The following is a 15,584-nucleotide window of genomic DNA, read 5'->3' as shown; positions in this document are numbered from 1 at the left end:
CTCGACGGATTATTCAAAAAAACCGTTCGTTAAAAAAATGAAAAAATATAACACATTCGTTAAAGAAAAGCGTGGGGCGAAAACCGTTTATTCGATGAAGACGCGCCCCACGCATTTCTTAAACGAATGTGTTAGATTTTTTCATTTTTTTAACGAACGTTTTTTTTTGAATAATTAGTCGAGTTTGATTTTTTTTATTTTTTGCTTTTTAGTTGATTTTTTTATATTTTAACTTTTAGTCACTCATAACTAAATAAAAGCGTTTCTTAAAAAAAATTTTTCATATTTTTTTATTTTTTTACTTTTTCTTCTTACACTTTTCAAACATTAAAATATATCGTCATGTTTAAAAAAAGGATGTAGGTATATGACAGATACCTTATTTGCATTTATTTTAACTTTTAATACATACATTGTACATTTTCTGTAATTTCTTCATACATTTCTTAAATCAAAATCATTATTTACGACTATTACAGTTTTCGCAGTATTTCCATCTCTTGTAATACTTTACCATTGCACGGTGTAGACGCTGTTAATTTCTCGCAATGCGGTTCTTCGATGCGAAATCCGTCTAAAGGTACGTATACACACAAGGGTAAACCTCGCTCGGTGTAGTAGCTCCACTTAGTGGATACGTCGGTGATCGCTGCTTGGCGCGTACACTCTTCGTTTCAACCGGTTTGCGGTTTATATGTAAGGGAGCGCATGCTGTATTTGAGCAGCTACACCGAGCGGGGTTCACACTTGTAGTATGGATACGTACCTTAATGATCGCACTCGGCTCAATGAAACGTAAGCTTTGCAGGCTCAATGCAGGCTTTTAAGCCTGTCCTTACACAAACACTTTCGGGCCCAAGTTCACGACACCGCAGCGTAGTCAACAGTCGAACCTTGTGTTTTATGGACAGTCGAAGTCCACGACAATACTAAGGGCAGCATTCGTCCCTCTGCGGTGCCATAACTTTTTTCGCTGAAAACTGGATAGAAATCGGACAGAAACTGGATAAATTTGAAACTTTATTGTTTATATATGAAGCATAACGTAAACAAATAACGTAAACAGTGAAATTATGTATAGTTCATATAATTAGCTACAATCTGTAAAAGTTTCAAACTTCTACATTGTAAAAAACAAGAGAATTTAAGCATTTTCCATTAAAATCGTTTTGTTTTTATTTAAACAATTCATAAAAATAAAAAAAAATTGATCGACTATTCGTGTATTGTTCCCGCGAATCCATATGTCTGCAAAATTTCATTCATTTCCATTGAAGAAAAAGCAGTCAAATTAACGTCTAAAGATTTGACGCAAACGCTTGAACTAAATAAAAGCGTTTAAAAATAGAACACGTCCTATTTCATGAAACACGTTTCAAGAAGATAAAAATGTTTCATGGGCATGAATCACACTCGTTTCATAGATATGCGGACTTCTATTTGTTTAGCAGTGTTTTATTTCCATGAAACGTATTTCACGTTTCATGTTTCTTTGGTGTGCTCCTTCTGAAGATAAAAACGTTTCACACCCATGAATCACACTCGTTTCATTGGTATGCGGACTTCTATTTGTTTAGCATTGTTTTATTTTCATGAAACGTGTTTCACGTTTTATCTTTCATGTTTTACGTTTCATGTTTCTTTGGTGTGCGGCTGCCCTCAGAAACAACGCTTGAAGCGGCCGGCGATTTTGTACGTCAGTTACGCGTGCGAAATCAATTTTTAAAGATAAAGAAACATAACAAAAGAAAAAAAATTAAAGCAGGAAGCTCAAACAATAAATCAATAAATAGGTGAAACCATTCCAAACCATTTCCAAATAATTGAAAATAAAAATCTACATTTCTTAAATCGGAAACAAATTCTCACTTTCATCTATCCCCTATCCTTCTATAATTTGCACGGAAAAAGGGCGATAAATGCATAGACATGGGGAATCTAAAATATGCATTCTACAACACGTAAATTTATCTAGGTAAAGATCAAACGAATTTTGATTTCAGTAATCAATTCGTGAGTAAGAACTAGGATAAATAAAAGACAGTTAAGATTTAATTTCTATTCAGAGACCACCGTCATCTGTTTACATGTTTCAATCTCTGGATCTCATCAGAACATCCCGTGGTGTGATCTGAATTGAAACCAAATTTACCTCTCGTGAAAGCAAATTAAAATAAAATAAATAAAACGGGATAATTCCCGAAGGTTAGCTGTGTACCATCTAGTTAAATAAAATTTAACGTGAAGTAAAACACTCCCTGGTGTAGTTGGTATATTTTATACCAAATATACCAACTACACCAGTAGTCCAGGACGCATCTCTTTTGAGATGGACGTTGAGAGGTGACTTATATTTTTTTGCAGAAATTGCTTGGAAATAACTCATATAATAGTAATTGAGTTATCCTCCCACTCAGAAAGGTCCGGAACATTGTTTAAATAATCAAAATGTCAAAAAATTAAGGAAAAATTCGATTTTTTTCTTCGTTTTTTGATTATAACATTAAAAGTATTCACTTCCGAGAAAAGTTGCACAGACATAAAAGTTGCGTAATTAAATTTCCTACAATATGTGATTGTTTAAAAATTTTAAACATTGTCACCCTTGTTGCAAAATAGCAATAATTGCGAAAAAGCCATAAAAAACGCATTTTACGTTTTTCAACCGTTTCTGCTACACGTAGGACCTTCATATTTTAACCAGAACAACTTTATGATATATAATAAAACAATAATTTAAATTTCATTAAGATCGGTTCAATAGATTTTGCCAAATAAATTTTGCAATCCAGCTTTCGCAAAAAAAAATTCATTTTTTTTAATGTTGCAGGACTGAAAATAAAGCAGATAGCAGATAGCAGAAGAATATTGTACCTTTCATTTGCAATTTGCAAAATTAAAATCGGTTAACTACCACGGCTTCAGGATTTTTTTTAAATAAACATTAATTTTTGGTGCTACGCGCAGGACAGGGGTGTTCGATTCACACAAGTTGATTTCCACCAAAACTTCTTTCAATCTTTATCTAATAATTATTTTCTTCCTCTAAATTTTGTTGTATTTTTATATTTTAATTCCACAAAAATCAAACTAATTTGATTATTGTTTGTGAAATATTGTTTAAACAATTGCATATATTTAAAAATAATAAACTTTTATTCTCTAAGTTAAAATATATGAACAAAGAAAGTTTTTGCTAAAAAGGTGTTATTTCAAAGGACAAAGTATGTGTTTTTATTTTGCAATAAACAAATTTATTGATTTATGTCGAAATGTACTAAAAATTAAAAGTTATCAATCATTATCAAAGGTCATTGGAATTCCCAATCAGAGCAAAAGTATCCGCTGTCCTGCGCGTAGCACCAACAATTAATGTTTATTTAAAAAAATCCTGGCGACGTGGTAGTTAACCGATTTTAATTTTGCAAATTGCAAATGAAAGGTACAGTATTCGTCTTTGTGTAAAAAAAATTAAACTTGCTGTCTGCTTTATTTTCAGTCCTGTAAGATTTTGAAAAAATGAATTTTTTTGCGAAAGCTGGATTGCAAAATTTATTTTACAAAATCTGTGAAACCGATCCTAATGAAATTTACAGTATTGCTTTATTGTATCATAAAGTTTTTCTGGGTGAAATATGAAGGTCCTAGGTGTAGCATAAATGGTTAAAAAACGTAAAATGCGACTACTTGTTTTTTATGTTTTTTTCGCAATTATTGCTATTTTGCAACAAGGGCGACAATTTTTAAAATTTTTAACTAATCGTATATTGGAGGAAATTTAATTATACAACTTTTATGTCAGTACAACTTCTAAATGAATACAGTAAAACCTCGATATAAAGGGACTAATTGGGGGATGGAATGTCCGTTAAAGCCGAAAGTCCGTTACATAAAAATAGGTTTAAAATCAATCAAAAAACTTTTTTTTAAATATGTACTGTATTTAGACACAGTGTACAAATCTGTAAGTTAAAAAAGGAATCAAGTTTTGTTTGCTACTTTTTTATTTTCTACTTCATCTAAAAACTTTCTGCAATGTATTCATAGAGTTGCCAAAACTATTCACTGATCCATGGGTTGAGTAAGCGATGTATTTTTTTGGCAAAAACATACAATTAAAGTTGCCAACTTCTGAATGTCTAATATTTTCAAGGGCATAAGCAGGAGCGTTGTCTAAAATCAATAAACATTTCACCCCTTTCGGAGGTATTTCCAGTTTCTTCTCTTGAAATTTTCTCACTGACAACTGAATTATATCTTTGACAACTCTAGGTTTACGCGATTTGCCAACAATTATAGCAGTCAATCCATGCAATCCATCGGAGTTAGCACAAAGCAGTACCGGGATTTTCTTTCTGATGTTTCTTATCGAATTTGATTTTTCCTTTTTTTTTGCATTCAAAATTTTTTACATTTGATCTGATCTTTGTCCGCTATATCCGAATTCCGTTAAATAAAGGTCCGTTCTATCGAGGTTTTACTGTACTTTTAAAGTTATAATCAAAAAACGAAGAAAAAAATCGACTTTTTTCTTCATTTTTTGACATTTTGATTATTTAAACAATGTTCCGGACCTTTCTGAATGGGAGGATAACTCAAATATTATTAAATGAGTTATTTTCAAGAAATTTCTGCAAAAAAAAATATGAGTCACCTCTCAACATCCAAATGTACTAATATGTTTACAGATGCGCCCTGGTCTACAGGGAGTGTTTTACTTCACGTTAAATTTTATTTAAAATAAAATAATTTGCAAATAGACGCTGTAGCAACATCTAACAAAATATAGGCGAAACCTATGAGAAAGACCTCCATTTCCAAATAATTTAAAATAAAAATCTAAAACATTTCTTAACTCGGAAACAAATTCTCACTTTCACCTATACCCTATCCTTCTATAATTTGCAAGGAAAATGAGCGATAAATGCATAGACATGGGGCATCTAAAGTATGCATTTACACAACACGTCAATTTATCTAGGTAAAGATCAAATGAATTTTGATTCCTAGTACTCAATTCGTGAGTACTAGGAAATTCCTAGTACACCGAAATTATTTTGTATTGTTTGTGAAAGACAAGTTACATTTTCCTACTATTCTTTATATATTTTTTATATGCCCTGGGAGGGGTTTTAAGCCCCAAAACCCCCCTGGGTGCGCCACTGGTACGAACGAAGGTAAATAAAGACAGTTAAGATTTCAATTTAGAGATCACCACCATCTGTTTACTTATGTTTCAATTTCCTTTTCATCTGTTTCAAGGCAGTCTTTATCGAGATGCGGCTTCTTTTTTAATATGTTTACATAAACATTTTATGGGGGTTTTGTTCCCTTAAACGCCCCAAATGTTTGTGTACCTTTCAATTAAACTATTATTGTGGTACCATTATTTAAACACAATATTTTTAAAACTTTTTTGTCTCTTAGTATTTTTTCGATAGGTAAACGATTTTTTATCGAGATATTAATATGTTTCAAAATATACCCAAAAAATGTAAATTCACAATAAATAATTTTCATATTATTATCATGTCTCTATAATCTTACTTACCATGTAAAAAATTGTGATGGATTTTAGAAATGTTCAAAATATCTCGATAAAAACTGACGAAAAATTACAAAGAGACAAGTTTTAAAAATAATTTGTTTAACTGATGGTACCACAATAATAATTTAATTGGAACGTACACAAATATTTGGGGAGGGGTTTAAGGGAAAACCCCCATAAAATTTTAATGGGATGCATAAAATTTCACTTTTATTTTTTCCTGCCATGAGATGTTCCTGACATGAGAAAGCCACATGTCCATTTTCAATAAAAAATCTCTAATAGTTTTCAATATTTTGGAAAAAATCGATTTTTATATTGTAACTTCAAGGGGCTATAACTATTTTTATGTGCACATTTGTAGTAAGGTAAGTTAGGTTCAATCTAGCTCTATTTTTGGTCCCAGAATATGTGATTTATGACCTGTATTTTTGTTACACCCTGTATAAACAGTACCTATGCATGGGAGGCAAATGATATTTTTAAGACAAATATTATGAAGGTTGCGATTTTTAATTGTGTAAGATCTGACCCGAGATTATTATCTGTTTGTGAATGAAATGGAGATATTCTTTAAATTTTCATCGACAAGTAAATCTCTTACATATTGCAATTAAACGTGGTAAAATGTAAATATGTTGGTTCAAAAGTTAATTAAATATAAATGTATAAAAAATAAAAATTTAATTAATCAACTATTTGCTTACCTGCACACAAGGCTTGCAAAGATTGACGCACAATCCATCAGCATCGTTACTGTAATGTACAACTAATTCTTGTAAAGTTCGGAATGTAGATCTTCGAGCAATGAAGAAACCACCTTCGTCTAATTGTCTTATCCTATAATGTTTTACAGTGTCTCCGTCGCGAACTGAAAAAAAACATTAGTTTAAAACTAGATTGGAAAATTGTATCCATAATTCACAAATATGGTCTAGGTCTAGAGTCTAGCTAGAGGACTCTGATGCACTCTCTTTAAGATGAACAACAAATTCAGGATCATACTTTCACCGCGCGTTATTAGGAGTTATAATCTTCATGTATATAGAATTAGAAATAATTTTTTTCAATGTTATTCATGGAAGAGTAATTATTTTCAACGAGAACTTTTTAGTAATTACACTCCTGGCCAAAAAAATCGGGACACCTTAAAAATGGGTCATTTTTGATGTGTCGAATCTCCTAAAGCTCTTGTCAGATTTTAGTGATTTTTTTAATATGTTATAGCTTTATTCCCTAAGAATATGGATGTAGTAATAGTGTTGCTGAACAGGTAAATATCATTGTATACCGGGTGTAACAATAATAATATTCATGAAAAAATAATGACCGTTTGATTTATAAACATATGTCTGCAAATGCTTCGTTTCCGAGATACCGGATGTTGTATTTTTTCTTACACACTGACGATTTATTTATTGCTCTAAAACCGGTTGAGATATGCAAATAAAATTTAGGGAGTTTTAAGAGGCAGTTATTGCGCATTTTTTGACATACAATTATGTATTTTATATTCACCATTGGCGTGCATACGGGTCATATTACCCGGTCATATTACTTGTATGCACGCAAATGGCGAATATAAAATTTTTAGTTGTATGTCAAAAAATGTGAAATAACTACCTCTTAAAACCTACCAAATTTCATTTGCATATCTGAACCGGTTTTAGAGCAATAAATAAATCGTCAGTTTGTAAGAAACAATTCAACATCCCGTATCTCGGAAACGAAGCATTTGCGGACATATGTTTATAAAGCAAACTGTCATTATTTTTTCATGCAGAATTAACCCTTAAAGTTTGTCGCACTTGTTTAGAAACACCTTGTATTGATGAAGAACATGGCTAGTTGTCAAAGTACCTAACTTTTTCATTATCCAACATATGTGAATGAGTCAAAAAGCAGAATGTTAAGAAAGGCTAAGGCTACAATTGAGTTTTAATTTCAATATTTTTTAAATGCTAGAATATTCCACAGGGTGTTAAAAATACTGGTGTTCACAGGGTGAACATTTACCTGTTCAGCAACACTATTAGGTACTACATCCATATTCTTGAAAATAAAGCTATAACATATTAAAAAAATCACTAAAATCGGACAACATGTTTAGGAGATTCGAGACATCAAAATGACCCATTTTTAAGGTGTCCCGATTTTTTTGGAATAATTTTCGTGGACCCACAAAGAGAAATGATGTTTTTTTTGCTGATACTCCTCAAAAAATAATTTTTTTCGCTAACACTTTATTGGAGATTATAATTTTCACGATCATATAATCGAAAATAATATTTTTCGCGGTGTTCATTGAAAGTTATACTTTTAAGGGCATTTTTCGGAGTTATAATTTTAGTAGGCGGCGGCGATATAAAGTAATACCTATAATAATTATATTCGTCCTAATTTTTCTTCAAGCAATTCGATGCCCGCCTGTTCCTGTTCCTATTCCTCCCAACCACAACCCCGGCGCAAATTGATCCTAAGCCAGACACAACCTGCGTCGGCGGACTGCGTAGACCGTTCTGCGCATCCTACTATCAGTTCATGCATTCGCAGGTCGAGCTTGGGAAGGCCTGTCGTCAACGTACAGTTTTCTGGGCCTTGGGACGGGTGACTCACCGCCAGATGTATATTTTTACGTGTTTTTGTTTGCGAGATGGAAGTATTTGAAATGAATAAGCGGCGATATATTTTACACTATCTTTATGAATAACATTTTATTGCTCTGTTGTATCAATCAGCACTACTCTACAAGTTTTCGTTTATTCGTTTTAATATTTTATTGCAATAGTAGGGAATATAATATATCTGATTAAAACAGTGAATTTTTTACATGTTAATTATTTTTAATTTTTTGGTGAAGTATCTAGTGTGGCTGTAGCCAATAAATCAAAGTTATGCGTTTACAAGAGCATATTAAGTAAACGTTACTAGTTACATGTACGGAACTACCGTTTTTTAGTTGCCTACTCAATTCAGTACACGGATCAGATACATCAGTATTTGTACTCAGTACCACTGAGAACCGGTATCAATAGTAACCGTTACACGTTTGAACTTATTTTGCCCGTCTCTATTCGTTACGGCCACAGCCGACGGTCGGGTTGGCTTGTGTTCAATATGCGGCACGCTAGAAAAATAACTGCACAGGTCACCCGTCCCGACGGCGCAGGTTGTGACTCGCTTAGGTTCAATTTGCGCCGGGGCTTAAGACCTGCTAACCTTAAGCCCTTTCTCTTCAATCCTCTTGCTAGGTTTTTATATTTTCGGGTTCAAAGGTTCTACATAAAATAGGTCCATACAAAAATTGTGTAGTTAAGGTTAACAACTCCAAATTTGTGTGGCTCGACATAAAGCTTTAGAAAGAACATTAGAAGAGTATCGGATAAGTCAAAAAGACGAATGATACTTCTATAAAATTTATACACATAGATACATTATTTTCAACTGTACGAAATATTCATTAAATTCTTATTTTTGGCCTTAGTCATTTCATGGACTTTCATATATGGATATGACTGTTATACATAATAAAATGTTGCAGTTTTATGTCTATACATAAACCTCACACGACGTCCACAGAAAAACAACTAAATATTTATATTCCAAACCATAAAGTATTTTTTTCAAATAAGGATAAGATATATTAAATATTATCTTTTAAACAACCCATGTTTAAAATACTAATTGCACTTTCAATATATTGTGTTACCATTCTCTTTACCTTTTATCAAAATACTTCTTGTGGTTTCTATATTTCTGATCTCTTCATCTTATGGATTTTTTTGTCCATATTGACGGGTCCAAAATTCTTCTTCTTCTTTTTGTTTCTGGTCTCGCTGCAAGGCGATTACCAGCACGATTTATAGGCGATCTTGATGTAGTCTTGCTCTAAGCCATACCAAAATCGCTGACTATTTTACTTCTAGTACTGTCACTAGTACGACATACTGTACTACCTGACATTTCCTGTTGGGGTCGCGGTTTCATATCGTTGATAGGGAAGTGGTCATTGGGTGACACCACAATTTTACAAACAACAAATAGCTGATAGTCTTATCGTGATTCAGGAAGGGTCTACATGTTAAAGATATACGGGTACCTACATCATCATCATCATCATGCAACCTCTTCCGTGCACTGCTGGACATAGGTCTCTCCTATTTTTCGCCACTCTCCACGGTTCTGTGCGTCTTGTTACCTTTTCTTGGTCATTTGTTTAATGTCGTCCATCCAGCGTGTTGGTGGCCGTCATCTGCCGCGTTTATCTTCTCTTGGGCGCCAGTCAATTAGTTTTCTGGTCCATCTTGAGTCTTTTAGTCTCGTTACGTGACCTGCCCAATTCCATTCCAGCTTGGCTATATGTTAGACGGCATCAGTGATACCTGTTCTTTTCCTTAGGTCTTGGTTCCTTATTTTTTTTGTCACGCCGAGAATCGATCTTTCCATGTGCCTTTGTGCCACTCGTATTTTAAGTGCTGTTGTTTTTGTGAGCGTAAGAGTTTCTACTCCGTATGTCATAATAGGAAGAACGCATTGGTCAAAAATGTCTTCCGTAGCCATAGTAATAGCTATCGGGATGTCGTCGGAATATCGTCGTTGAAATTCACATTCCTGATTATCCTTGCTATGGACGCTATGGTACCTCCATCCCTTTTGGTATAATTGGAATTATTTACGATATACATCGATACGATATACTATAATATAAAAATGTTTTATGGCTTGTGTAGTTGTGATACTAGGCTGGAATAAAAATGGAGTTAGAATTGCGGATCTTGAGAATTGCGGAACCTCATCTGATTTTGAATTTTTCAGTTTTTCAGTGGCTTTGCTAATGCTCTTATTCATTGAGAATTTTGTTTTTCGCGTATTCAGCATGGATAGAAAGCTTTTGGTGAATGAAAGTGAATTTCTGATGTGAGAAAACTTTTCTTGTATCTAGATAGACAAAGAGCCATACATATATTATGGTACACATATAAAAGACTTATTTCTTTGCTAAAGGACTTTCTCCTTCAACATCTGAATGGTATATAACTATTTTGTTTATCAGATTTGCTTACCAGATTGATGAACAACTCCGCAAAAAAAACGAATCGTCGCATCCTCTTTCATCAGGACAATGCACGCTCTCACACGGCTTGTATAACACCAGAATATTTGAATGCGAAAACATCGATGTGGTTGACCATCCCGCATACAATTCCCACTTGGTACTGTGTGATTTCTTTGCATTCTCGAGAATCAAAAACAAACGTAAGTGATCAATATTTTAAGACGCCAGATAAGGCGGTCGAAATATACAAAACCTCATTTCTGACCTGAGATACCTATTTCGGACTGGAATAAATTATTTGACGATTGGTTTGTTCGAATGCAAAAATGTACTGATCTAAAAGGCGAATATTTTGTGTTTGGTTTTTCTCAAAAATATGTTTTATTTCTATTACGGTATGCGGCAAAATAAACAGTACTGAAATTCCTACGCCTCAAATTTTAGACCTGAATTCCGCGTAGCAAAAAAAAGTTGATTAATAGCAAGCTGAAAATTTGTTAATAGCTTAACGGTGTCTAGTCGGACAAATTTTGATGTACGGGAACACTGGAACAGGGGAAGTTTTAATTGTGGAACAGTTTAAAAATTTGGAACGTCAGATTACAAAAACGTCCCATGTATTTTGTCGGACAGAACATCCAATTGATTTGTTACCCTTTCATTAAACTCTCATGCAAAAATCTGCATGACTAACTGCTATTACTAACCAACATGATTCCTGTCATTGATTTTTGCATGAGAGTTTAATGAAATGGTAACAAATCAATTAAAAGTTCTGTCCGACAAAATACATGGAACGTTTTCGTAGTCTGACCTTCCAAATTTTTAACCTGTTCCACAATTAAAACTTCTCCTGTTCCAGTGTTCCTAAACATCAAGGTTTATTTGACTAGACACCGTTAAGCTATTAACAAATTTTCAGCTTGCCACTAATCAACTTTTTTTTTGGTACGCAGGATCCAGGTCTATTTGTATGTGTCAGGCGCCGAAATGTACTGATATGAGTGGTTTCCAAACGTATTTATAATGTATGTGAATGTCGTGATAATGTTAGGTGCTTCAGATCGGTTCTCAGTTTTGCAGAAAAACTTTTTGCACGAAAACGGCCGAAGCTTAAAATCAACAATGGTTTCAGCAGGACGGGAGAACTTGTCACACTGCCAGGAAGTCTCTGCGAATACTGCGCGATCATTTTGGGAGTTGACTCACCAGAACAAACGCCACCAGATGTGTACATATGGGGTATGCTGAAGGAGTCAGACAGATCTACCGTCGACCATTTCGAAACTGCGGACTAGAATCAAAGATTTTTTCGTGCCAGAGACAGCGGCTGATCTAGAAATTTGCCTAAGGGAAACTTCCAATGAAAAACCAACAAACTCGTAAAAAAACTCAGATTGCATAGAGAAGACATAAAAAATAACTTAATAGGCATCAAGTTCCCTTAATTTTCCTAACTAGCGTGTTTATTGAGTTGAATTTGTCTTTCTGTGGTTTCGTTTTCCATGTCAGCTAATATACATATATTGATGTTTGAATAATTTTTTTTTCTTTAATTTTGGACCTTGCTAGGGGGGCAAATTACCTCATTTTCCATATCCGCAGATCCGCCACTGACCAGTGGGCATCTTTAACATCTGCATTATCGGGAACGTGCGTCATCGTAAATAATGTTTGCAAAGCTATATGGTGTATACTAGATAAATAATAAACATTTCGATATCTAGTCATTTCAGTATAGGCCTGGATCCCGCGTACCAAAAAAAAATTGATTAATCGCAAGCTAAAAATTTGTTAATAGCTTAACGGTGTCTAGTCGGACAAATTTTGATGTACGGGAACACTGGAACAGGGGAAGTTTTAATTACGTCAGATTACAAAAACGTCCCATGTATTTTGTCGGACAGAACATCCAGTCGATTTGTTACCCTTTCATTAAACTCTCATGCAAAAATCAGACTGCTATTACTAACCATCATGATTCCTGCCATTTGACATGTTCTTCTTGTTCCACTCATTAAAATGCCCAGTTGGTGATAAACACTAGTCTGATTTTGCATGAGACTTTAATGAAATGATAAAAAATCAATTGGACGTTCTGTCCGACAAAATACACGGAACGTTTTCGTAGTCTGACGTTCCAAATTTTTAACCTGTTCCACAAATAAAACTTCCCCTGTTCCAGTGTTCCCATACATCAAAGTTTGTCCGATTAGACACCGTTAAGCTATTACCAAATTTTCAGCTTGCTATTAATCAACTTTTTTTGGTACGCGGGATCCAGGACTAGTATAATACTGTTTATTTTGCCGCATACTGTATTTATGCAAAACTTTTAGTGTAAGCCTCGTATTATAATCTTACCTGATAGTGAATAATCATTGTGCCGGCTCTCAGAGTCTCTGATAAGGAAGGCTCCGTGCTCGTTTTCAGGAAGTAACAATTTTTTCTCTGCTTCTATGCGTTTTATCTTCCGGAAGTACCATCTGAAACAACAAAAAATACGTCAACATTGTTTTTACTATACTCGGTGTGTGCTAAACACAATAATATACGGGTACACCTTAAGAAACTGACAGGTATTGGGAGTGTCCTATATTACTAGTAGTTGTTATTACTAAAGTATTTAGGCTACGGCCAGACAAGCGACAATTTACGACGTAAATTTACAGCGACGGCGCTGTAAGAGCAGTATAGCCCGATCAAAGAACAATCTGACCCCAAAAAAATAAAGGAAGGATGAAAATTTGGGAATAGGTAGTTAAAATTGTCTATTATTATATAAGAAAAAGTTTACAATTCTACATTCCGAACAATTCCGGACTTTTTTGAATGTATATTTTTCACAGGTGAAAAATATACATTCAAAAAAGTCCGGAATTGGATAAAATGACTAATTCTAAGCAACTTTTGTAATAGAGAGTTTTTTCCCCAAGTCAGTACTTTTCGAGTTATTTGCAAGTGAATATGTTCATTTTTAACAGAAAAAAACATGTTTTTGGACGGTTTTTCGGAGATAACTCAAAAAGTAAGTATTTCTGCGAAAAAAATATTCTTAGCAAAAATATAGCTCATAAAAAACTGAAAAAAAAATGGTATATGCTTGAAGTCTTTAGACCCAGTAGAAGCAGAGTTGTAGCTAATGAAAAGCAGGTTCTTCTTCATCAAATTCCAAATCGAATATTACAATGTGAAATAACCCAAAAACGGAGCACTTTTCGGGGAAAATTCATTTCAACTTTTTTAAAGTGTAAAAAATAGTACATTATATACCGCGGGACTGAAGTAGTACATTTAATCCTGAAGGTAAAGTTTATGGCCCGACCGCAGGGAGGGCCATAATTTACCTGAAGGATTAAATGTACTTCAGTCGCAAGGTATATACGATACTTTTCGTACTTCCGGTATGATTTTATTAATTATTTCAATAATTTCAATCAGTTTTTTCTCTCTTCAACTCATTTAATAAACTGTCTTTAAAATAAGTTACCATAGTAACATTGCGTTGTGACAGTTATAATTTAGAAACATTGTCATTACTAGTGTCATTGTAAAGAAACATTGTTATTGATAATTATTGGTATCATGAGTGAAGAAGGTGTATCTGATACGGGACATTGTTTTAGACGCACATCTGCGTCTTTGTTAGCTGATTCGGGAGCAACAATAGACGTGCTGAAGAGACATGGAGGATGGAAATCCTCCAACGTGGCCGAGGGATATATTGAATCGTCTATTAAAAATAAACAAAAAATTTCAGATAAAATATTTGGTCAAGTCGCCGATTCGTCCACTATAGTTATGCCACAGTCCTCATTCTCGCTTCCTGTTTCCGCAGGATCTTCGAAACAAACACCAGTTCAATATGAAAAGGACCTATCTGTTACTCGTCAGTTACCTGCTGCATTAACCCAGGAAAGACTGGTCAATATGACGAACTGTCACAATATTAATTTGAATATTAACGTTAATTACCATTCTAATTAATTATATTTTTCAATAAAATATCCCTTAAATTCGTTTGTTTGTGATTTAATCGTTCCGGGAGTTTCGTCAATATTTAATCCCGGAGGGATTAAATGTGACACTTTAGTACCTGTCACAAGGGAGTGAAGTTGTCACTTTAGGCCCGGAAGTACGAAAAGGTTTATTTTTGTTTTTTAAAAAAACTTGTAACATTAAAAGTAAGTGACTTACGCTCAAAATATTGTTGGTCCCTTTTATTTTTTGGTAAAAAAATCGCGAAAATCACCCCCTAATTAGCATCACAAATAAATTTTATCATTACCACTTCACAAGTTACTTTGCGTATGTATTATTTATATGATCTGTAAGTTTCATCGGTTCAAAGTGCTTATTTTTGAAAAAGCTGTAGTTAAAATGGCTTGAACGAGTAACTAATCACGAGTTTAGGCAAATTTTGAACATCCGTAGCATAACCAATTTTTGTCTAACAAGAAAACAAAAAAGAAAAAAAATATTCAGAAAAGCAAAACGTGCATTTTATTACTCTTTAAGATTTTTGGTATTACTAATAATTTTTAAGTTAATTCCATAAACAATTCCATTTTTTTTCAAAATTAAAAAAAAATGTTTTATTTTAAACCCAATTTTTTTCAAAAATGAGCACTTTGAACCAATGAAACTTACAGATAATATAAATAATACATAAGTAAGGGAACTTGTGAAGCGGTAACGATTAATTTTATTTGGGAAGCTAATTAGGGGGTTTCTTGTAAAAGGTATATATTAAAATACCCTAAATAAGGGTCACAATACAAAACGTTTTCGGATTAAGGAATCCATCATCAGTGTTTAAAAGCCCTAAAATTAAGTATAACCTAATTAAATAAGATAAAAGTTAAAATTGACAGAGGTTTTCAAGAACAAGAGGCCATACTTACAATATTTGCATGCCTGAGCCACCAAAATGTATAGGGTAAAAACCCTTTAAATGTAAATAATAAAGTTATTTTACAT

The 15,584-nt window shown here is 33.5% G+C and overlaps 1 protein-coding gene across 2 annotated transcripts in view; it reads right to left on the bottom strand.

The window, feature by feature from the left end:
• Positions 1 to 15,584, bottom strand: part of LOC114327783 (tyrosine-protein kinase Src42A) — a 460,643-nt gene that overhangs the window by 28,585 nt on the left and 416,474 nt on the right. For both annotated transcript variants that reach the window (XM_028276491.2, XM_028276490.2), the window contains 2 exons: positions 12,969 to 13,090; positions 6,256 to 6,419 (listed from right to left, as the gene is read on the bottom strand). In XM_028276491.2, coding sequence (XP_028132292.1) covers positions 6,256 to 6,419; positions 12,969 to 13,090 — 286 coding nt within the window. The remainder of the gene's footprint in view (positions 1 to 6,255; positions 6,420 to 12,968; positions 13,091 to 15,584) is intronic.

This window comes from Diabrotica virgifera, chromosome 1, assembly GCF_917563875.1.
Source record: "Diabrotica virgifera virgifera chromosome 1, PGI_DIABVI_V3a".
Classification (NCBI taxonomy): Eukaryota; Metazoa; Arthropoda; class Insecta; order Coleoptera; family Chrysomelidae; genus Diabrotica; species Diabrotica virgifera.
This window is presented reverse-complemented; position numbering and strand designations above follow the sequence as displayed.